Genomic DNA, 24,057 nt, shown 5'->3' with positions numbered 1-24,057 from the left:
AGAGAAACTCTGTACTCAATAAGCAGTAACTCCCTCTCGCCTCAGCCTCTGGTAACCTCTTAATCTTTCTGCCTCTAGATATTTCACATAAGTGGAATCGTACACTATTTGTACCTTCGTGTCTGTCTTATTTCACTTAGGATAGTGTTTTCAAGGTTCATATATGTTGTAGCACACTGTATTTACGCAGATAACGCGCACCTCCTGCGTTTGTTTGCCAGCTGTGCCCTCCCCTCGCAGGGTATTTTCATAAGCACGCTATGCTACTTTTTTTTAACAACAACATGTGGAAGAGGATTGGCATGGTGGCACTTGTGAGGGTGCCTCGCAGGGCGGGAGGGCAAGGCCCGCCAACAAACGCAGAAGGGCACATTATTTGTGTAAAAATACAGCATATCAGAACTTTAGTTCTCTTTATGGCTGAATAATACTCCATTGTGTGTATATACCACATTTTGCTTATCCATTCTTCTGTTGAGGTATACTTTTTGGCTATAGTGAATAATGCTGCTATAAACATTGGTGTACACGGACCTGGTTGAGCTCTTGCTTTCAGTTCTGCGTATATACCTAGGAATGGAATTGCTGAGTTGTATGGTAATTCTGTGTTTCACATTTGAGGAATTGCCAAAGTGTTTTCCACAGCAGCCACGTTATTTTATAGTCTAGCAATATACAAGGGTTCCAGTTTCTCCGTCTCCTGCCTGATACTTGTTGTTTTCCTTTGTATGTGTGTGATAATAGCCATCTAAGTGTATATGAAGTGATATCTCCTGTGGTTTTGACTTGATTTCCCTTGTGGAAAATGATTCCAAGCATCCTTTCATGTGTTTATTGGCCACTTGTATATCTTCTGCGGAGAAGTGTCTGTTAAAGTCCTTTGTACATTTTTTAATTGGTTTGTTTTGTTGAGTTTTAGGAGTTCTTATACATTTGAATATTAAATCCTTACCAGGTATATGACTTCAAGTATTTTTTCTCATTCTGTATATTGTCTTTTCACTTTTTTAATATTATCCTTTGATTCTCAAAACTTTGATTTTGATGAAGTTCAGTTTCTCTGTTTTTTCTTTTGTTGCTCATGCTTTTGGTTTCTTAGAATCCATTGCTAATCCAGGGTCATAAAAATTTGCCCCTGTGTTTTCTTCTGAAAGTTTTATTCCTTATATTTAGGGGGTTGATTTTTTTGAGTTAATTTTTATGTGTAGTATGAGGTCAGGGTCCAACATCATTCTTTGACATGTGGAAATCCAGTTGGTCCATAATCCTTTGTTGAAGAGACTGTTCTTCTCCTCTGAATGGATTTGACAGCCTTGTTGAAAATATTGTCACTGTTTAAATTGGTATTAGTTACAATAGTTAATTGCATAATTCTGTCTTTACTCCCTAAAATAGCCAAACCATTGAGCATATTATTAAACTAGTGGAACAACATGGCAGTGATATTTGGTGGACTCTTCCCACTGAACAGCTTCTTCCAAAAGAAGTCTTCTCTCAGGTAAGGTTCTCTTTGTATTTAACAGCCTTCGTGCGTGTACTGTGTGACTTAATGACAGCATGTGAAATCCTTGGGATTTAAAAGGTATTATCATGTAAAGCTAATGAATTTATTCACTAGAAATGATGTCAGTACAGTTTGAAAATGGGCATAGTACTTAATGTAGCAGTGAATTGTGACGGTCTTTGTCATCTTGTCGAGGGCTGAGATTGATAATCTCATCAAGGGCCGAGATTGATTTTGACAGATTCGGTTGATTAAGCTGACGTAATTGTGGCTGTGAGGGCATTGGTGGTTCAGTGGTAGAATACCTGCCTTCCGTGTGGGAGACGGGGGCTCAGTGCTCAGCCAGCGTACCTCATGCGTAGCCACCACCCATCCGTCAGTGGAGGTTTGCACGTGATGAAGCTGGACAGGTTTCAGCAGAGCTTCCAGATGAAGACGGACTAGGAGGAGAGGCCTGGAGATCTACTTCCGAAAAAAAACAGCCAGTGAAAACCCTGCGGGTCACAGCGGTCTGATCTGCAGCCCATCGTGAGGGTGACAGAGGACCTGGCAGCATTTCATCCCGTCGTGCACAGGTTTACCATGAGCCCGGGGCTGACGTGACAGCTGCTAACCACAGCACTTGTGATGAAAACATAATGGTTTACGAGACTGTTAAAATCACGAGAGAATAATTCCTGTGACCGTAGTCACTTTGATACACAAGTGGAGGCAGTTGTGAAAGATTTTCACGTGCTTTAAGACTTTTTTTGGTATCTACTACATATGTTGCGATTTTTGTGTAATTAAAAATGCTATTACATTATCTGATTAGGTCGGTGGTCCTGATGCCTTGGAATATGTACCAGGTCAGGATATTTTGGACATCTGGTTTGATAGTGGAACTTCATGGTCTCATGTTCTTCCAGGTAATTTTCTAATAGGTTATATTAGAAGTTTTGAAAACATAGAATGTCATTTAGAAGAGATTTATAATTAGGTACTCATGTCCTCGCTTTATCTGGAAGACGATTTCCTGCTACAATATGATTTTAGTCCTGGAAGGACCCTTGATGACCCTCTAATCCAGTGATGCCCAAACTTTTTTTTTTTTTTTTTTGAGGTTTTATTTAAACCACAATATGTAAGATTGATAAAAATGGAAATTTCCTCCCTCCTCTTAAACAGTTCATTCTCTTGGCCCCCTTGGCAGTCCCCAAGGCATCCAGTTTTATAAAACAAAGTTTGAAAATCACTAGCCTGACCTATCATTTTTCAGAAGAGGAATAAGATTGAATCAGAGCCAATTAGGTGATGATCACATAGCTTGGTTAATCTCAGATTAAGCATTATTATGGTCTGAGCATGGTCTGAGCATTGTCCTGTATTAATTCTTTAATCTCTGCAACTACCCTGTGGGTAGGTAGATACAGTTATCATCCCCATTTTACTGAAGAAGAAATGGAAACATTGGAAAGGGTAAACTACTTGCCTAAGTCCCCACAGCTCGTAAGTGCTACAGTCAGGGTTTGAACCTAGGCAGTCTGAATCCAGCCCCTGCCGTCATCAGAGTGCTCTTATTGTGAGAAGGTCCTTAGGCGACAACCAGCTTTTCTTAAAATTATAAAATTGTAGACCTGGCAAAGATCTCAGAGATGATCTAAGCCCTTGTGTTATAGGTGGGCTAATCAAGGCTTGGAAACAATGTTTCCACCAGGATTTCAAAGCTGATCAAACTTTAGCTGGAATCCATGGTTATGTACTATCAGTGATCTTTTCACTAGACTAGAAGTAGGCACTTTTCAAAGAAATGAAAGCAGGAGTAGGGGTGGCTCCTGCTATTCTGTTACCTACTCGTTTCAGAAAATATCTCTGCTAGTTTTCTGTGATTATCAGATCGACTGTTGCTTTATCCAAAATGTGGTCACTAGTAGGAAGTTAACACTTTGAGGGTAGGATGAGGCTTGAGTACTGGCGTCATAGAAGTTTTAACTGGTTATGTATGAAGGGCTGCAGGTTAGAAGAGGAAGAGGAAGGGCAGGATATGGATGTAGCCTTCCAGGTGTGGACGCTGAAACATGGATTCCCTTTGCCAGGCATTTACATTTGTTTATTATCTTTGACTTTCCAGACCATACTGACCATGTTAAACCCTGTCTTTTCCTCTTGGTAACACTTACCACAGTTAACTCGTGTTTATCATAAAGTCTGCCCAACTGGATATCAGCTCCAGGACCGCAGATACCAGCCTTCTTCACTGTTTTTCCCCAGTGTCTGGCGTAGTGCATGTTGTATATTAAGTTCTCAGTAATGTTAACTGAATTGAACTTACACTGGTTTAATCCAGTTCTTTAAATTGTGTCTCTCCACCTCCACCCCGCTGATCTTTCTCGGATAAGGAGTACAGCACTGAATTATTACATTTGACACAAGGACAGATCAGCATTTTGCAAATAAAAGGGACCCAGGGGCCTCTTAGAATTGTGAATTCAGATTTAAAATACTGTTACCCAAAGACCTCGCTTTTTTTTTTTTTTGGACAAACTTTTTATTTTGATATACTTTCAGACTTAGAGAAAAGTCTCATAGTATGAGGATCACACGCCCTTCATTCAGATCATTACCGCATTTGATGTTCTCTCTCTTTGCGTACTTTTTCTGTGTGATTTGAGAATAAATTGTAGCTATGATGCCCATTTATGCCTAAATACGTCCCTGTGTATTTCCTCACATGGACAGTTTCTTCAATAACTAGCACAAATAATCAAAATCTGAAAGTTAAAATTGATTCCATGTTCTTACCTATCTACAGATCTTATTCAAATTTTACCAGTTGTCCCAGTGGCATATTTTATGGGGAAAGGAAAAAAAAAAAGGTCCAGGATCTAATCTGGGATCACACGTTGCACTGAGCTGTCACGTCAGTCACTTTAGTGCCCTCGTTCTGTCTTTGTCTCTCATGACCTCAGCGTTTGGGACGGCACAGGTTGTTTATCTTGTAGGTTGTCCCTCAGTTTGGGTTTGTGTTCTCTGTCCTCCTGATTAGATGCAGGTCACATATATTTTGGAGGAATACTGCAGATGTGGGACCGTGTCTTTTTCAGTGCATTGTGTCAGAAGGCACATAGTGTCCGTCTGTCCTGTTGTGTTTGAACGTGGGTTGCATGGCTAAGGTGTGTCTTCCAGTTTTCTCCATAGTAAAGTTACTCCCCCTGCCCAGGAATTGTTACTAATAAGCCTTGTAGCAAGATACCCTGAGACGGTGGAAATAGCCTGTTTTCTCCTCAGCCTTTCACCTACTAGTCTAGCATTCCTTGGAGGAGCTCCGGTGGCACAGTGGTGAAAGCACTCAGCTGCTAACCAAAAGGTCAGCGGTTCAAATCCACCAGCCGCTTCATGGGAGAAAAACGTGGCCGTCTGCTCTCATAAAGATTACAGCCTGTGAAACCCTGTGGGCAGTTCCGCTCTGTCCTGTAGGGTCACTGTGAGTCAGAATTGACTCAACAGCCATGGGTTTGGTTTTGGTTTTTAGCATTCCTTGATTTTTAGAAAAATGTATTGTGTTAAAACATATATAACATTTGCCATTTTAAGCATTTTTAAGTGTACTGTTCAGTGACATTAATTACTTTGCCATCACCACTGTCTATTTTCAAAAGTTTTGTTTATATCACCTCAAACAGAAACTGGGTACCCTTTCAGCAGTAACCCCCATTCTCTCCTCCCCCCAGCCCTTGGAGATCACTAATAAACTTTCGTCTGTGCGTTTGCCTAGTCCAGATATCTCATATACATGGGGCCATACAGTACTGGTCCTTTTGTGTCGGACTCACTTCACTCAGCATCATGTTTTCAGGGTCCGTGTTGTAGCATGTATCAGAACTTTATTCCTTTTAATGGCTGAGTAATATTCCATGGTACGGATGTACCACATTTTGTTTATCCATTCATTTATTGAGGCACACTTGGGTTGTTGCCACCTTTTGGCTCTTGTAAAGGGAATGTCGATATACTTACATCTGTTTGAGTCCCTGCTTTCAAGTCTCTTGGATATATACCTCGGAGTGGGTTGCTGGGTCATATGGTGATTCTGTGTGTGACATTTAGGGAATCCCAGCTGTTTGCATAGTGGCTGCACCACTTTACATTCCCACCAGCAGTGCATAAGAGTTCCAGTTTTTCCACATCCTCGCCAACACTTGCTGGCTGCAGTTTTTCTGATCCTAGTGGGCGTGAGGTGATATCTCATTGTGGTTCCTGATTTACATTTTCCTAATGATAACGACACCTAGAACATCTTTTCAGAGCTTACTGGCCATTAGTATATCTTCTTTGGAAAAATGTCTGTTCAAAGTCCTTTGCCCATTTTTTAGTTGGTTTGACATACTGTTGTTGAGTTATAGGAGTTCTTTATATATTCTAGATATTAAACTCTTATCAAGTGTATGGTTCCCAAATGTTTACTACCATTCTCCAGGTTATCTCTTCGTCCTTGGCGATTTTTGCCTGAAGTAATTGTTACTTTTGGTATTTGTCAGATGGTGCCATTATCTCAGATAATAGTAACTGTTGAATGCTAACGTCGCTCCCATACTTGCTGCATCTAAGACATCTGAGACTAACAGCTTTTTCACGTTTGCCCATCTTTTGAGTGGCTCTTTGTCAAATTAGAAGACAATAATTTCTAAGACATTATTTTTTCTTATTTGTTTCATTATCAAAATCAAACACAGATAGCATGACTTCTTGGTTAAGAGCATGATGTATGGTGCCAGATTGTCTAAGTTCAAATTCCAGCTCTACTGCTTGCTGTCTACGCAGCCTTTGGCAGTTACCGCTCTGTGCCTCTTTCCTCATCTGTAAAATGGGAATAATAATGTATACCTTATAGATTTTCATGAGACTTAAGCAAATTATACAGAGTTATTAGATGTGAGTAAATATTTGTTAAATTAATAAAACAGTTTATTTTCTCAAAAGGTTTAACTGGAAATACTGGTAAATATTATGAATCACCCTAATTTAGATAGTGTTTTGGTACCTATGGTTTGGGAAATTATACTCCAAGGTTTATTTTGTTTACCTCGAATGATAAAATAGCATTAAGGGTAACAGCTCACAGTAACGTAATCTAGCCTTTTAGAATAGCATGGAAGAACAAATAAATAGCATGGTTACTTTTTTTATTTTAAAGCTTTTGATATGTACTCATTTTTATTTCCCTATTTTAATTAACTCAAATTTCTGGATTTTTTTATGTTTATTTTTGAGGTACTGATCAAAGAGCAGATTTATACTTGGAAGGAAAAGACCAGCTTGGGGGTTGGTTTCAGTCTTCTTTATTAACCAGTGTGGCAGCAAGGAAAAAAGCGCCTTATAAGTAAGTATTCTCACCTTAGCTAAACAAGTCAGCATACTTTGCTGAGTACTTGCTATCATAATGCATATGATAAAAGATTACCTTTAATTAGCTTACAGTCTTATCAGAGAAGTAAGAGTTTGAGGTTAAAAAAAAGTAGAAAACAATGCAGAGAAGTCTTATCACTGTGAGCTACAATCATAAGGTCATAATTCCTAAAAGAGATACAGTCAGCATTGACTGTAACAGTTGGGGAAACCTGTGTAGAGCTATATCTTAATATACATTAAGACTTGACTAGGAGGAGTTTCAGGGAGGATATTCCAGGTTGAGAGAAGACAGCCTGAGCTCAAATGCCCTTATATTTATTTGTAATGCTCACAAGTGATGAATGAACCAATACAGTCCTTTGGTGAATTTTATTAAATTAGGGATTCTATTTAGTTATAAATTTTTGCTTTATCTTGTTAAATTGTGGACAAAGTCCTAATCAGATTCTTAAATAGATGATTTTGGCGATCAGGATGAAAACCCACCCCAGAACAATTTACGTGTTTATATTTCTTGTGTAACATGCTTTTAAAAACCAGTAGATACTGTTTTCCTCAAATTATATTTCTGATGATAATTATGAGGTAATAAAGACATACTTTTCTAATTAGTTTTAATGACGGAATCAGTACATAATAGGTGTCAGGCAATTATTTGTTCGATGAATGAAAACATATCAGGTTCTTCTGTGTGTAGTGGAGAGTGTAACTATTTACTGGTCATGGTACACGGTCTGCTGAGAATTAGCCTTCCGAGAAATGCGCTCGTCTGTAACCTTTCAAGAAAAATCCTAGTTTGTGCCAAATCAGTATCATCTTTTTAAGCTATAAACCATCTTCAGGAAGATCACTGTGACTGCCTTCTTTAAAGTGGCTGATTTGTCTTCTCAGGACCGTGATGGTTCATGGATTTACCCTTGGGGAAAAGGGAGAAAAGATGTCCAAGTCTCTGGGGAATGCTGTTAACCCTGATGTCGTCGTCAATGGAGGACAAGTAGGTGTTCCCTAAAAACTCATCTCCTTTTTGCTTTAAGGCTCTTAAGGGTGCACCCAAAGCCCCAGTAACATACTTACTTCATCGGAAAGAAAAGCCTTTTATGTTAATAGAGGATGCTTACCATGGTTTAAATCGAGACTCTTAAATTGTACATGATTTTAATGAAAAAAGAGATGAGCTGGGATTATGACTCATTTCAGGCCTGACTAGTTAGGTCTTGAACCATGCTGTTTCATTTTTAATTTTCTGAACTTTATAAGTAAAAAACGTAGAAACTGTAATTTTACAGTTAAATCAAAACAGTGTAAGAAAAAAATGAAACTGTGACTTCCAAGTGCAGGTTTCATATTTACCTTCTAGAAACGCACACACCTTGAAGCAGGTTGTAAAGAAACACTGAATCTGGGGTTGCTGATGACTTGGTTTATTTAGGAGTTGCTTTTATAAAAGAAATCACACATCTATTATTTTAGTCCTTTGGCTTTTCACTGCCCTCCTAATGTCCTGTAATCATTGTGACAGGGACTGGGGAATACCGCAAGGGAACAGCTGCCAGCCCTGCCAGATGGAAATCCAGGGCACAGCTCTGTGTCTAGCCAGCAGCTGTAATAGACACATACAGACCAACAGGGCAGACGTGGGTGGTGACATCCTTGCACTGAACCGCCTGCGGAGCATCTCCTCTTCTCTGCCAGTTTTGTTGTTTTTAGATGCAGCCTGATGGCTGGGATTGGTAGCCTTATGTCATTACAGTGCTGGTATATTTTAGATTTAAATTCTGGGTCCAAACATTCCTGAATAGGAACATAAAACATTTGTTCAACTAACTGGAATTGAAAACCATTCTGTTGATGTGCTTTTTCTCAATGAAAAGGATGAAAGCAAAGAGCCACCTTATGGTGCTGATGTCCTTCGCTGGTGGGTGGCTGAGTCCAATGTCCTCACTGAAGTGACAATTGGTCCTTCTGCACTTAATGCCGCCAGAGATGATATTAACAAGGTCAGAGTCATTATTCCTCCTGTTTTTTGAATGGAAAGTTTACCAAACCATTGTAAAACAAACAAACTAGCCACACTTTTGGAACTGCAAAAGTGAATGAAAATGAGTTCTCCACTTGTTGGGAGCATTTTAAAATATCCTGTACTAATTTATTTAAAAACATGGCTAGGAATACTAATAACGTAATTTTGTACGCTGCGTTATACTTTGTATGTGCTTTGTGACCTTTCACATTTATTCAGTTTGTCTTTATTGTCATCTGTAAAGTAGGTAAAAATAACATTATTCTTACCTAGACAAATGTATAAACTGGACCACTGAGCACTATTTGCCTAAGGTTATATAAAACATAATGAAAATCCAGTCTTTTTTGTTGTTGTTGTCGTAGTTGTTCTTGGCATTTGCAGTCTTGTTTAGGAGTGACATAGTAGAAAAATACCACGTTAACAAAGTGACACGCATGGAATGAAATGTAATTACGAAGTAAAGTAACTTTTCAGTGAAAATTGAAGGCCTGGTATTTTTTCTTATTATGTACTTTTTTTTTTCAATATGAATAGCTTAGGAATACACTCCGCTTTCTTTTGGGAAATTTGTCAGGTTTCAACCCCGAGACAGATTCCATTCCCACCAAAGACATGTATGTCCTGGACCAGTATATGCTGCACTTACTGCAGGGCTTCGCAAACAAGGTGAGTGTGAATCCGTACACTTTTGCACTGTTGTATGTTAACATTTTAGTTTCACAAGAGGAGAATAAACCTTGCTAGAAACAGTAACTATAGCAACGAGAAAAATTAACTTGATAAATCCCACACTTGCAAGACTGTGGTAGACCTTAGGTATGATGAAGTGCTGAAATTTCTTTCCTAGGCTCCCAAAAGATCAGAGAAATCCCATGGCAACAATAGGCCCAGGCTTCCCCTCAGACCAGAGTTTTCTCTCAGGATCAGCTTTGTCTGTTTGTCCTATAGGAAGGAACAAGGTAGTTAGAGCTGCATTCTGTCCGTCTGCAGCTGTACCCCTCACAATAAAGAAATAAGTGAAATGACTACTTGTATATTTCTTCTAAGATATTCGTGTATTTTAATATAAACACAAATAATTTGTGTTTTCTCAAAATTAGGAGTGTGGTTACTTCAGTGTACTCCTAACTCAAAGGGTCACACACAAATTTCCGCCCAGCTTTACTTTTTAGGCACGGATGAGGAGGCGTTAGTGAATTGTTCTGGAGTTCTAAAACAGTGTGACTTCATCGCCTAAAACCTTACCCTCTCCTTTGATGGGTGTTAGTAGTCCAGTGCGTTAGCCAGAAGCGACCGTTAGAGGATTCTCAAGAACCTTGCGTATCACACGCTCGGAATTTGACTGCCTTTGAAACACATTCTTAAAGGAACTTATTTTGCTCACGATGACGCATTTTCACCTGCTTAGCCTGCCTTCCTAACGTGTTTTGCCTTTGTGCCCTAGATTACTGAGTCGTATAAACAATACGATTTTGGAAAAGTTGTCCGGCTGTTACAAGCATTTTATACTAGAGAACTCTCTAACTTCTATTTCAGCGTCGTCAAAGATAGGTATGTATGCTGAATATTAAAACACACAACAGACATGTCTTGAGTATGTACTCTATGCCTCGCAAATACTGGGGACACGGGTTAGCCAGGTGGCAGCGTGGTGTAGTTACTCAGAAATTGGGGTGTGGGGTTGAGCCTGATTTTGAACTTTTGTCCTGCAACTTAATAGCTATAGGATCTGTGGCAACTTATCCTATAATCTCAGAGTCTTCTCTAAAAGGGAATGATAATGCCTGCCTATGCTTAATGCTCTGTCTGACGAGGTGCTCAGTGAGTAGTAGCTACTAATATGAGATGGTGAGCACTGTATTTGCCATTGAAGGTAAGACAGGTAAATATACAGGCAATTATTATAGGATAACACTGTATAGTATTAGCAATATCCTTTTAAAAGAGGGTGTAGTGCCCAGTCTTCAGCTGTTGCTCCTGTTTGCAAGTGAGGGTGTTGTCTTTATACTAACTAGTCCAGCGTAAGGTACCAGCCCCAGCCTACTCCAGGCACCCCAGGACTTCCCACAGAGGGACTCTAACTCCTGAGCCCTCCCTTAAAACACTGTAGCATTGTGGGGAGTGGAGAGTCGCAGCACCTAGCGTGTTAATTGTCCTTGAGCACAGTGGTCCAGATTCGCGTTCGTATCTTATCTGAAGACAGAATTGGATGCAGCACAGCTACTTCTCTGAGAAGTGGGAACGCCTGGAGGGAGTAAAGGGGAATGGAAGATAAGATATCAACAAAATTGTGTGATAGGATATTTTATTCTTCATAAGGTGATTTAGAACCATGGGATTGCCACTGTAAACTCAACCTGAGGCAGAGCCTAGCATGGCTATCATAATACATACAGTGGTGTCCACTGCTGAATAAACTCTTCCTGTTTAGGCTTTATTGTGAAAGTGAAGATGATCCCAAACGACGCTCCTGTCAAACCGCGTTAGTTGAAATTTTGGATGTAATAGTTCGTTCCTTTGCTCCCATTCTTCCTCACTTGGCTGAAGAGGTGTTCCAGCACATACCTTATGCTAAAGGTAGGGAATATTTCATTTGTCCTCCAAATGAAGACCATCCTGCCAGAGGGTGCAGCTTTTTATTTTATCTACTGCCAACAATGGCTGCTTTATGGCATGCCTTGGTCATTTAGTGCTTTCTGCAAGTCTTTGTAGGTTCAGGCATGTTTCAGAACGGCCTGCACGCCGTCTCCAGTGCTTTCTACAATGTATTAGCAGCTTCACAATATTGAGAAGTCACTTTTTCTTAAATACCATTTATAATGTTCAGAAATATACTTTAGGTTTTATTAAAACAAAGTATAGTGAGATTTAGTAAATATTTTTATGGTAGTATCTCACTCTCCTGAATGTATTAAACTTACAGAAAATTAGAAACTGTAGAAGTTTAGAAAGAAGAGGGCAAAGTCATTCAATCTTAATACTCAGACAGCTACTGTCAATATTAGGGTATTTCTATTTTATTTTTTGCTAAGTATTATTTTTCTTTGAGATTTTACCAGTATTTTATGTTTTGTTTAAATGTAACAGTTATTTCCCAATGTTGACATAAATGTTTGGAAACATTTTGAATGGCTCCATAATATTTCGTCAAGTGAGCACCATAAATAATAATTCTTCTACCTAACAGTCACTGTGTAACGGTTTTAGAGCTCAGTGCCAATTGAGGATGTATGTAAATCAGTTTTAATTGGGCCGTTGTTTTTCTAGAACCCAGGAGTGTTTTCCGTACTGGGTGGATTAATACCAGCTCTATCTGGAAGAAGCCTGGATTGGAGGAGGCAGTGGAGAGCGCATGTGCAATGAGAGACTCGTTTCTTGGAAGCATCCCCGGCAAAAACGCGGCTGAGTATCAGGTTGTCATCGTGATAGAGCCTGGCCTGCTATTTGAGATAATGGAGGTAAGCAGCAAGCTGCCTTTGGAAATGGTCTGCAGTATCTTACAGTTGCACCTGAAGTTTGATTTTAATAATCTGTCTAAGTATGATACTTTTTTTTTTTTTTTTTTTCAATTTAGAAATTTAGATTTCTGTCTTCTAGTCCTGATAATACCACTGATTCATAATAACGTTTTCTTGAACAGGAGCTCTCGGGGCTATCTAGGATACAGATGCCGTAAATGTATGGCAGTAGTGTTAGAAAACATGAAAATGGGGAGTTTTTTATTAAGGGTCTGGTCTTCTGAGAATTTTGTTAATCCGGATGAGATTCAAAGGAAGAAAAAAAAAATGTCTGTCTTTATCTCAGGAGATCTGGAGAAAATTCATTAGCTCTAGTAGACGTTCATGTTTATCGCAAACATTCATTCTATTCTCATTTCCAGAACATTTCAGAATTTCAGGATTCTTAGGGATTGATTTGTTAGATTGGTTTTAACATATTGACTCAAGATTTTTTTTATCATCTTAATGCTTAAGAAGAGAATTGGTAATAAGTATTTTGTTTAAAAGTTTTACTGGTATCATAGCTTTCTAAAAAATAGTCATTTTATTTTGGTTGACAAGCTGAATTAATAGACTTAATTTTTTCACACAGTTTTAGGTTTACGGAATTAACCAGAAAGTACAGAAATTTACCAGATATTCACTCTTCCCTTCCCACAGTTTCTCCTTCTATTAACATTTAGCATTGATGTTATACATTCGTTACAATTGATGAATCAATATTGACACATTACCTGAAGTCCGTAAGTTACACCAGGGTTTACCGTTTGTGTTGTACACTTCTGTGGGTTTTGACAACTGTAGAAAGTCAGGTATCCAACATTACAGCATCCTACAGAACAGTTTCACTGCCCTAAAAATCCCATGTTCCACCTCCTCATCCCTCTGCCCCTCACCCCAACCCTAACAACTACGGGTCTTTTTGTTTCTATAAATTTGCCTTTTCCAGAATGTCATATAGTTGGAGCCATAGAATATATAGCCTTTTCAGACTCGATTTTTTTCACTTACCAATATGCATTTAAGATCCCGCATGACTCGTGGTGGAGTAGTAGTTAAGAGCTATAGCTGCTAATCAAAAGGTCAGCAGTTCGAATCCACCAGGCACTCCACTGGAAACCCTGTCCTATAGGGTCACTGTGAGTCGGAATCGACTTGACGGCAACGGGTTTTCTTTAGTTTTATGACTCGTCATGCCTTGGTAAATCATTTCATCACTGAGTAATGTTCCACTGTATGTGATGCACCACAGTGCATTTATCTCTTCACCTTCCAGTTTTGGTGTTGATGAATAGATCTGCTGTAAACATTCCCATGCAGGTTCTGTGTGGACATAAGATCTCAGTAGAACTGCTGTAAACGTTCCCGCGCAGGTTCTGTGTGGACATAAGATCTCAGTAGAACTGCGGTAAACGTGCCCGTGCAGGTTCTGTGTGGACATGAGACCTCAGTAGAACTGCTATAAACATTCCTGTGCAGGTTTTGTGTGGACATAAGATCTCAGTTCACTTGGGTAAATACCTAGGAGTACGACTATGTTTAGCTTTGTAAGAAACTACCAACTATCTTCCGAAGTAGCTGTACTATTTTGCATTCCTACTGGCAGTGACCTGCACGTGTCTTTCACTTTGTGGTACTGTGGGGGCTTGCGTGTTGCTGGAAGCTGTGCCACTGGTATTCAGATACCTTCAGGGTCGCCCATGGCAAATATGTTTCAGCTGAGCTTCCAGACTAAGACTAGGAAGAAGGACCTGGCGGTCTACTGAAAAGAAATAGCCAGTGAAAACCTCATGAATAGCAGCAGAACATTGTCTGATATAGTGCCAGAAGATGAGCCCCCCATGTTGGAAGGCACTCAGAAGACGACTGGGGAAGAGCTGCCTCCTCTGAGTAGAGTCGACCTTAATGACGTAGATGGAGTAAAGCTTTTGGGACCTTCATTTGCTGATGTGGCATGATTCAAAATGAGAAGAAAAAGCTACAAACATCCATTAATAATTAGAATTTGGAATGTACGAAGTATGAATCTATGAAAATGGGAAATCACAAATGAAATGGAACGCATAAACATTGGTATCCTAGGCATTGGTGAGTTGAAAATGGACTGGTATTGGCCGTTTTGAATCAGACAATCATATGGTCTGCTATGCTGGGAATGACAGCTTGAAGAGGAATGGCATTGCATTCATCTTCAAAAAGCATATTTCAAGATCTATCCTGAAGTACAACACTATCAGTGATAGGATAATATCCATACGCCTATAAGGATGACCAGTTAATATGACTATTATGCAAATTTATGCACCAACCACTAAGACCAAAGATGAAGAAGCTGAAGATTTTTACCAGCTCCTGCAGTCTGAAGTTGATCAAACATGCAATCAGGATGCATTGATAATCACTGGTGATTGAAATGCGAAAGTTGGAAAGAAAGAAGGATTGGTAGTTGGAAAATATGGCCTTGGTGATAGAAACGATGCTGGAGATTGCCTGATAGAATTTTGCAAGACTGTTGGCTTCTTCATCACAAATACCTTTTTTAGCAACATGAACGGCGACGCAACACCTGGACCTTGCCAGGTGGAATACACAGGAATCAAATCGACTACATATGAGGAAAGAGACAATTGCGAAGCTGAATATTATCAGAACAAGGCCAGGGGCCAACTGTGGAACAGATCCTCCGTTGCTCCTATGCAAGTTCAAGTTGAAACTAAAGAAAATTAGAACAAGTCCATGAGAGCGAAAGTATGACCTTGAGTATATCCCCCCTGAATTCAGAGACCGTCTCAAGAATAGATGAACACTAATGACCAAAGACCAGACAAGTTGTGGAATGATACGAAGAACATCAGACATGAAGAAAGCAAGAGTCATTAAAAAGACAGGAAAGAAAGAAAAGGCCTAAATGGATGTCAGAAGAGACTCTGAAACTTGCTCTTGAACGTCAAGCAACTAAAAAGGAAGAAATGATGACATAAAAGAGCTGAACAGTACATTTCAAAAGACGGCTCAAGAAGACAGAGTAAAGTATAATGACATGTGTAAAGAGCTGGAAATAGAAAACCAAAAGGGAAGAACACACTCTGCATTTCTCAAGCTGAAAGAGCTGAAGAAAAAATTCAAGCCTCGAGTTGCAACAGCGCAGGATTCTATGGGGAAAATATTAAACAATGCAGGAAGCATCTTGAAAGAAGATGGAAGGAATACACAGAGTCATTATACCAAAAAGAATTGGTCAACAGTCAGACATTTCAAGAGTTAGCATATGATCAGGAACCTGTGGTACTGAAGGAAGAAGTCCAAGCTGCACTGAAGCCATTGGCGAAAAGCAAGGCTCCAGAAATTGACGGAATATCAGTTGAGATGGAAGTAGTCACTATTCTATGCCATGAATTTTGGAAGACAGCTACCTGGCCAACCAACTGGAAGAGATCCACATTTATGCCTATTCCCAAGAAAGGTGATCCAACCAAATGTGAAAATTATCGAACAATATCATTAATATCACATGCAGCAAAATTTTGCTGAAGATCGTTCAAAAGCAGCTGCTGCAGTATATCGACAGGGAACTGCCAGAAATTCAGGCTGGATTCAGAAGAGGACGTGGAACCAGGGATATCATTGCTGATGTCAGATGAATCCTGGCTGAAAGCAGAGAATACCAGAAGGATGTTTACCTGTGTTTTATTGACTGTGCAAAGGCATTCAACTGTGTGGATCATAACAAATTATGGTAACGTTTCAAAGAGTGAGAGTTTCAGAACACTCAGTTGTGCTCATGAGCGACCTGCACGTGGATCAAGAGGCAGTTGTTTAGACAGAACAAAGGGATACTGCATGGTTTAAAGTCAAGAAAGGTGTCAGGGTTGTATCCTTCACCATACCTATTCAATCTGTATGCTGAGCAAATAATCTGAGAAGCTGACTGTATGAAGAAGAATGGGGCATGAGGATTGGAGGAAGACTCATTAACAACCTGCGTTCTGTAGATGACACAACCTTGCTTGCTGAAAGTGAAGAGGACTTGAAGCACTTACTGATGAAGATCAAAGACTACAAGTCTTCAGTATGGATTATACCTCAATATAAAGAACACAAAAATCCTCACAACTGGGCCAATGAGCAACATCATGATAAACGGAGAAAAGATTGAAGTTGTCAAGGATTTCATTGTACTTGGATCCACAATCAACAGCCATGGAAGCAGCAGTCAAGAAATCCAAAGACACATTGCATTGGGTAAATCTGCTGCAAAGGACCTCTTTAAAGTGTTGAAAAACAAAGATGTCACCTTGATGACTAAGGTGTGCCTGACCCAAGTCATCATGTTTTCAATTGCCTCATAGCATGCTAAAGCTGGCAGTGAATAAAGAAGACCAAAGAAGAGTTGATGCCTTTGAATTGTGGTGTTGGCAAAGGATATTGAATATACCTGGGACTGCCAAAAGGACAAACAAATCTGTCTTGGAAGAAGTGCAACCAGAATGCTCCTTAGAAGCAAGGAGGACGAACCTGTGTCTTACATACTTTGGACATGTTGTCAGGAGGGATCATGCTTGGTAGAGTAGAGGGTCAGTGAAAAAGAGGAAGACCCTCAATGAGATGGATCGACACAGTGGCTGCAACAGTGGGCTGAAGCATAACAGTGATTGTGGGCATGGCGTAGGACTGGGCAGTGTCATTCTGTCGTACACAGGGTTGCTATGAGTTGGAGGTGACTGGACGGCACATAGCAACAACAGGAACAACCAGCAGCGGATGAGAGTTCTTTTGCTTCATGTTCTGTTGCTCCGCGTCCTTGTGAGCGCTTGGTGGTGTCCGTATTTTCGATTTTGTCATTCTGACTTGGGTATAATGGTATCTCATTGCTGTTTTAATTTGAAATTCCCTAATGACAAGTTATGCTGCACATCTTTCCATATGTTTAATTTGCACATGTATATCTTCTTTGGTGAGGTATCAGATCTTTTGCCACTTTTTAATAGGGTTGCTTGCTTTCTTGATAAGTTTTAAATTAAGAATTCTTGTTATTATTTTGGATAGAAGTCCTTTATCAGATACATGTTTCCCAGATATTTTCTCCTAGTCTGTGACTTGTCTTTTCATTGTCTTAACAATGTCTGTTGCAGAGCAGAAGTTTTTAATTTTAATGAAGTCCAACTTAATGGATTTTTTTCTTTGATGGATTGTGTTCATGGTGTTGTATCTACAAACTCATTGCCAAACTCAAGGACATCTAAATTTTCCCGTGTGAGCTTCTTTAAGCTTTATAGTTTTGCATATTACATTTAGGTCTGTGATCCATTTTAACTTTTGTGAAAGGTGTAAGGTCTATGTCTAGATTCTTTTTTTTTTTTTTTTTCCTGCTGTGGATGTCTGGTTTTTCCAGCAGAATTTCTTGAAAAACTATCCTTTCTCCATTGGACTGCCTTTGCTTCTTTGTCAAAGATCAGTTGACCATATTTGTGTGGGTTTCTATCTGGGTTCTCTATTCTGTTCCATTGATGTATTTGTCTGTTCTTTTGCCAGTACCACACTCTCTTGATTCCTGTAGCTTCGTAGTAATCTCGAAGTCATGCAGTGTCAGTCCTCTGACTTTGTTGTTCTTCAGTATTGTCTTGGCTATTCTGAGTGTACGCGGGATCACTGACTTGAGGGCACTTAACAACAACATTCTGAGTAGGTATCTATAAAGTAACTTCCTGGGATTTTCACTGGGATTGCATTGAATCTGTAGATTGTTAGGAATAATTGACATCTAAACAATCAATATCAAGTCTTCCGATGCATGAACGTGGAGGATCTTTCCATTTATTTAGATCTTCTTTGATTTCTTGCGTTGAAGTTTTATAGTTTTTGCCATATAGATCCTGTATATATTGTGTTAAATTTATACCTAGGTATTGCAGAGTTGGGTTTTGTGTAAGTGTGTGTGTTAATGTAAATGGAGTTGTGTTTTGAACTTCAAATTCCAATTCGTCATTGCTAATATACAGGAAAGCAGTTGACTTTTGTGTATTAACCTTGTATCCTGCAACCTTGCTGTATTTATTAGTTCCAGCAGGTTTTTTGTCGGTTCTTTGGGATTTTCTATGTTGACAATCATATCTTCTTTGAACAATGACAGTTCTGCATCTTCCCTCTCAATATATATACCTTTTAGATTCCCCTTTCTTTTCTTTCTGCATCAGCTAGGACTTCCAGTACAATGCTGAACAGGAGTAGTGAGTAGTGTCTTGTTTCCGATCTGGGGGACCATTAAGTATGACGTTAGCTGTAGGTTTTTCGTAGATGTTCATTATCAAGTTGAGGAATTTCCCCCTATTCCTAGTTTGGTGGGAGTTTTTGTTATTAGCAAGTGTTGGATTTTGTCAAATGCTTTTTCTGAATCTGTATGTTCACAGGATTTTTCTTCAGCTGGTTGATGCGATGCATTAAATTAACTGATGTTCACATGTTGATCCAGACTTACAAACCTGGAATAAATCACCTGGCTGTGGCGTATAATTATTTTTAAAATTATGTTGGATTCGATTTGCTAATATTTTGTTGAGGATTTTTGCATATATTCTCATGGGAGGTAGTATTCGGTACTTTTTCTTTCTTGTGGTATTTTCGTCTGGTTTTAGTATTAGGGTAATGCCGGCTTCACAGAATGAGTTAGGAAGTGCTCCTCCTTCTGTTTTCCGGATGAGATTGTAGAGAACTGGTATCACTTCTTCCTTAAATGTTGGGTAGAACAGCAGTGAAACCATTTGAGCTTAGCGCTTTGTTTTGAAAGGTTATTAATTATTGCTTCAGTTTTTTCAATAGATATAGGCCTATTCAGGTTATCTAATTTTCCTTGTGTGGGCTGTGGTAGATTATTGTCTTTCAAGGAATCGGTCCACTTCATCTAATTTAGTAAGTCTGTGGGCATAGAGTTGTTCGTAATAGTCTTTTGTTATACCTTTCTGAGATTAATAGTTTGTGTCTTCCCCCTTTTTTCTAGGTTAGCCTATTTACATATTTATCAACTATTGATCTTTTCAAAGAACCAGCTTTGATTTTGTTTTTCTCTGTATTCAGTTTCATTGATTCCTACTTTCATCTTTATTGTTTCTTCTGCTTACTTTGAATTTAATTTGTTCTTTTTCTAGTTTCCTAAGATGGAAGCTTATTCATTTTAGATCTTTCTTATTTTCTAGTATATGCATTCAGTGCTATACATTTACCTGTAAGCACTGCTTTTGCTGAATGACACAAATTTTGATAAGTTATATTTTCATTTTCACTTAGTTCATGATATATTTTAATTTCTCTTGAGACTTCTTCTGTGATCTGTTTTATTTAGAAGTGTGTTGCTTAATCTCTAAATATTTTGCTACTTTCCAGCTATCTGCTTGTTACTGATTTCTAGTTTAATTCTGTTGTGGTCTGAGAAGATACTTCGTATAATTGCTTTTAAATTTGTTAAGTGTGTTTTATGGCCCAGGATATTATCTTGGTGAATGTTCCATGTGAACTTAAGAATGTGAATTCCGCTGTTGTTGGATGAAGTCTGTCTATAAATGGCAGTTGGTCCAGTTGAGTGGTGGTGCTGTTCAGTTCAGTTATATCCTTCCAGACTTTCTGTCAGCTGGTCTCTTAGTGCTGACAGAGGGGTGTTCTTAAAGTCTCCAGCAGTAATAGGGGCTTTTTCTCCTTGCAATACTATTAGTTTTCGAATCTTATATTTTGATACCCTGATCTTCAGTGCATACACATTAAGGATTGTTACAGCCCGTTGGCGAATTGACCTGTCATCATGTAAAGGGCCCTGGTGGTACAGTGGTTAAGTGCTCAGCTGCTAACCGAGAGGTCGTGAGAGAAAGGTGTGGCGATCTGCTTCTGTAAAGATTGCAGCCTTGGAAACCCTATGGGGCAGCTCTAATCTATCTTACAGGGTCACCATGAGTTGAAATCAACTTGACAGCAGTGGGTTTTTTAATCATTATGTAATGCCCCTCTTTATCCCTGATAATTTTCCTTGCTCTGAAGTCTGCTACTCTAGCTTTCTTTTGATTGGTGTTAGCATGATATATCTTTCTCTATCCCTTTTCTTTTAATTTTTCTGTATTTATAAAGTGGGTTTCTGTAGACAGCACAGTTGGTCTTGTCTTTTTATGCACTGAGCCTCTGACCGTCTCTATCTTTTAATTTCTGTATTTAGATCATATGCATGTTTAAGTGATTGATACACGTGGCTTAGTAGTACCATATTTGTAACTACTTTGTTATCCTTGTTCTTTGTTTCTCTTTTTCAGCCTTCTCTGGTTTTAATTAAGCATTTTCTGTGATTCCATTTTCTGTCCTATCCTAGTGACTCAATCGTACTTTTTTAAAAAATTCTTTTAATGCTGCCCTAGAGTTTGCAGTGCACATTTACAACACTCTAAATCTACGTTTAGTTAATGTTATACTGCTTCACGCGTAGTGCAAGTACCTGAGGCTATTCCCAATTCCTCATTCCTTCCCTTACTACGTTGCTGTTGTACATTTCAGTTGTCCATAAACTATTATCAGTCAGTTGTTGATGTTGCCCTCAGGTGCGGTCGAGTTGGTTCCAACTCACAGCAACTCCAGACCCCAGGTACAACAGAACGAAACACTGCTCGGTCGTGCGCCATCGTCACGTCCTTATGCTTGAGCCCAGTGTTGCAGCCACTGTGTCGATCCATTGCCTTGAGGGTCTCTTTTTATTCAGTACACTGATGCTATTATTATTTTGAACAAATTGTTATCTATTGGATTAATTAAGAATAAGAAAAATAAAGGATTTATTTTACTTTCACTTATTTCTTCTGGCACTCTTCTTTATTCCCATGTTTCTGACCTGTATAACTTCCCTTTTCTCTGAAGAGCTTAACATTTCTCGCAAGGCAAGTCTCCTGGTGGTAAATTCCCTCAGTTTTTTGTCTGTCTGAGAATGCCTTTATTTCTCCTTCACTGTTGAAAGATATTCCTCTAGATAGAGAACTCTAGGCTGGTGGGTTTTTTCTTTCAACATAAAATATTTCACCCCACTATTCTCACTTGCTTCTTAAAGTGCTATATTTGTTTAAAGTGTTATTATTAAACATTCAAATTCAGTGTACTTGCAGAAAGTTCTGTGGTTTTCTCAGATTGCCACCATTGGTCTATATTGCTAAAAGCAGGTCTTTGCTTACACAGCATCTTAACCCCTCTTCTAATCTAGGAAGCATGACACAGAAAATGAAGTATGAGCTTTGAGCCTGGTAGACTGGGCTTGTACTCCAGCTATCACTTACTGGTTGAAAAACTTGGGCAGGTTACCTCTTTGAGGATGGTAAACACTGTATGATTTCTGTTTAACGATTAGAAGTAATGGACATTTAGCATCTAGCAAAGTACCTGACATAGAGCATATCTTCGATAATAGTATTGATTGGAAGATTTTAATTAAAACTTCACAGTAGTAAGAATTGATGCATTTAGTAGTAGTATAAGCCCAGGACATAATGATACCAAGAGGTTCCTTACAAAAGAATTTACAGTGTCTATTTTCATAACTTCTCACTTTATCCCTGATAATTTTCACATGCTTACCGCCAGCTTACTTACTTTTTTTTTTTTCTGGATTTTACCACCAGATGCTCCAGACTCAGGAGACTTCTAGCACCTCTCAGTTGAATGAATTAATGATGGCTTCCCAGACAACTTTACTCAGTCAGGAGCCACGAGAGAGAACTGCAGATGCAACTGAGCTTACAGGAACATTCCTCATCAATTTAGAAGGTAAGGAGGAGGTGAGGATAGAACGATAATTTACATCACCTTGAACTTTCCTGTATTCTAAAGGCAGATATGTGTGTGAAATACATCTTTCTATGGAAACAATGGCCAAGTTTCTAAACCAGCCCTCAAGAGTCCTACCCAGAACTCTTGGGAACAGAGGGCTAGAGATAGCAGAGGGAGAGTGTTTTCCTTCATTTGAGTAATTGTTAGTCTTGTGAAGTTAGTCTGACTCACTCCTGTTTCCCTTGTGTCTCTCCTTTGATACTGAGTACCCTTGTTCTGTTCAGCCTGCCCGGCCCTCCTCGGTGCTGATTCTGAATTTCCCTATACCTCACAACCCAACCAAGAGTTATTATCATCTAGCCTTTCCCGATGAGGGGGGAAGGAAGTTTTATTGAACTCATTCCCACAGCTATACCTCATAAGGAAGTATTTTATAGGTATTTCTGTTTTATAGGGGACATTTATCAACATAGTTCATCTTCATTTGATGGAAATGGAGGCAGAGTAACGCAGATACTTTGGGAAAGGTGTAACTGCTTGTGTTCTTCGTCAGTGTTGAGGACCAGCAGGTGGTAGGAGGCTGGTTTGTAGGGGTCATTTTTATATTCGAGGCTTGGCAGCATTGAGCATAAAGATCTGGCTTAACTTGCTTTTCAAAATGTCAGTGTACATTTTTTTCAGAAAGATCAACAGTAGCTTACTTTCTTGACTATATCTGTCTGAGGTCTAAATAACAGTGGGAAGATTTGTTTCCTTTTGTGTAAACCCAGAAGTTTTGAGTAGGGAGAATAGTTGTTGCTGTGAGTTGGCTTTTCTCAGTTGCATGTTTAGATGGAGAGGTGGTGCAGTTTATCCCAGACACACCTGGGTGCAGAGCCAGAGGGCCTGCTCTGCCTGAGCGGGTGCAGAGCTCAGTGACCTGGGGAAACGCCAGTTAACCTCACAGGGTCTCAAGTTTCTCAGCCCCTTTCCTTTGCCCAATGCTGTGATTCCATCGTCTTGGCTATTTATGTAACGGGGCAAATGAGTACCTAACAAGCTTTCCCATGGCAGGAAGGAGAAAGCTTTGAAGCAGGAGCCCCAGCTAAACTAAGTAAGAATAATGAGTGATACAAGTTGAATGGCCTGTCAGAATGTTCATGCATTTTCTTTCACAGGTGGTGATATTCGCGAAGAATCTTCATATAAAGTAATCGTCATGCCAGCTACTAAAGAGAAATGCCCTCGTTGTTGGAAGTACACAGCTGAGTCTTCAGATGCACTCTGCCCTCGATGTGCAGAAGTGGCTGGTGGAAAGTAGGACCTCACGTTGATGCTGACAGTGCTGACGGGGGTTCAGGTGGACTGTTCATAGTACTGGAAAGATACCCAGGACTTAGGTAATGAATGGAAGGTGAAGGTCAGAATCAGAACAACACAGGAAGTAGTTCCTGTAACTAGAGAAGGCATAATGTGTGTGAATATGTGCAGAAATAGAGGTTGTATGTCTATGTATCCACAGTAGACTTACTCAGAACACAGACACTGATTATGCGTGTCTTCAAATGTGGCTAAGCCGAAATGTTTTATATTTTATAAATCTTTTTGACACAGCAATGTCTGAAAATAAAGGCATCCTGGAAAACTGCTGACTGATGTTGGTGCAGAAGGTTTGGGTGGTATCAGGTGAAAAAAAAGTGGTTCTGCAGGGGAGTGGCAGATGTGTTTTCTTAAGGGATGAAGACTTTCCTTCTGCCTTCACTAGGAAACGTCAACATGTTCAGAATTGCTAGGTTTTTTGTTTGGATTGGAAAGAAAAGAGCACCACCTAATTTGTTACACCACAGGAGAAAAAAAATCCCTCAGTATTTACATTTATG

At 39.3% G+C, this 24,057-nt stretch overlaps 1 protein-coding gene across 1 annotated transcript in view; it reads left to right on the top strand.

The window, feature by feature from the left end:
• IARS2 (isoleucyl-tRNA synthetase 2, mitochondrial) overlaps positions 1 to 23,822 on the top strand; it is a 59,644-nt gene extending 35,822 nt beyond the window's left edge. The window contains exons 13-23 of the mRNA XM_003419881.3: positions 1,396 to 1,498; positions 2,319 to 2,412; positions 6,755 to 6,863; positions 7,784 to 7,886; positions 8,764 to 8,889; positions 9,450 to 9,581; positions 10,360 to 10,466; positions 11,347 to 11,492; positions 12,183 to 12,373; positions 22,051 to 22,195; positions 23,356 to 23,822. Of these exons, the coding sequence (XP_003419929.1) occupies positions 1,396 to 1,498; positions 2,319 to 2,412; positions 6,755 to 6,863; positions 7,784 to 7,886; positions 8,764 to 8,889; positions 9,450 to 9,581; positions 10,360 to 10,466; positions 11,347 to 11,492; positions 12,183 to 12,373; positions 22,051 to 22,195; positions 23,356 to 23,498 (1,399 nt within the window). The 3' untranslated portion in view covers positions 23,499 to 23,822. The remainder of the gene's footprint in view (positions 1 to 1,395; positions 1,499 to 2,318; positions 2,413 to 6,754; positions 6,864 to 7,783; positions 7,887 to 8,763; positions 8,890 to 9,449; positions 9,582 to 10,359; positions 10,467 to 11,346; positions 11,493 to 12,182; positions 12,374 to 22,050; positions 22,196 to 23,355) is intronic.
• Positions 23,823 to 24,057: the final 235 nt, after the last annotated feature.

This window comes from Loxodonta africana, chromosome 25, assembly GCF_030014295.1.
Source record: "Loxodonta africana isolate mLoxAfr1 chromosome 25, mLoxAfr1.hap2, whole genome shotgun sequence".
Lineage (NCBI taxonomy): Eukaryota > Metazoa > Chordata > Mammalia > Proboscidea > Elephantidae > Loxodonta > Loxodonta africana.
The sequence above is the reverse complement of the archived record's forward strand: the minus strand, read 5'-3'. Positions and strand labels throughout refer to the sequence as shown.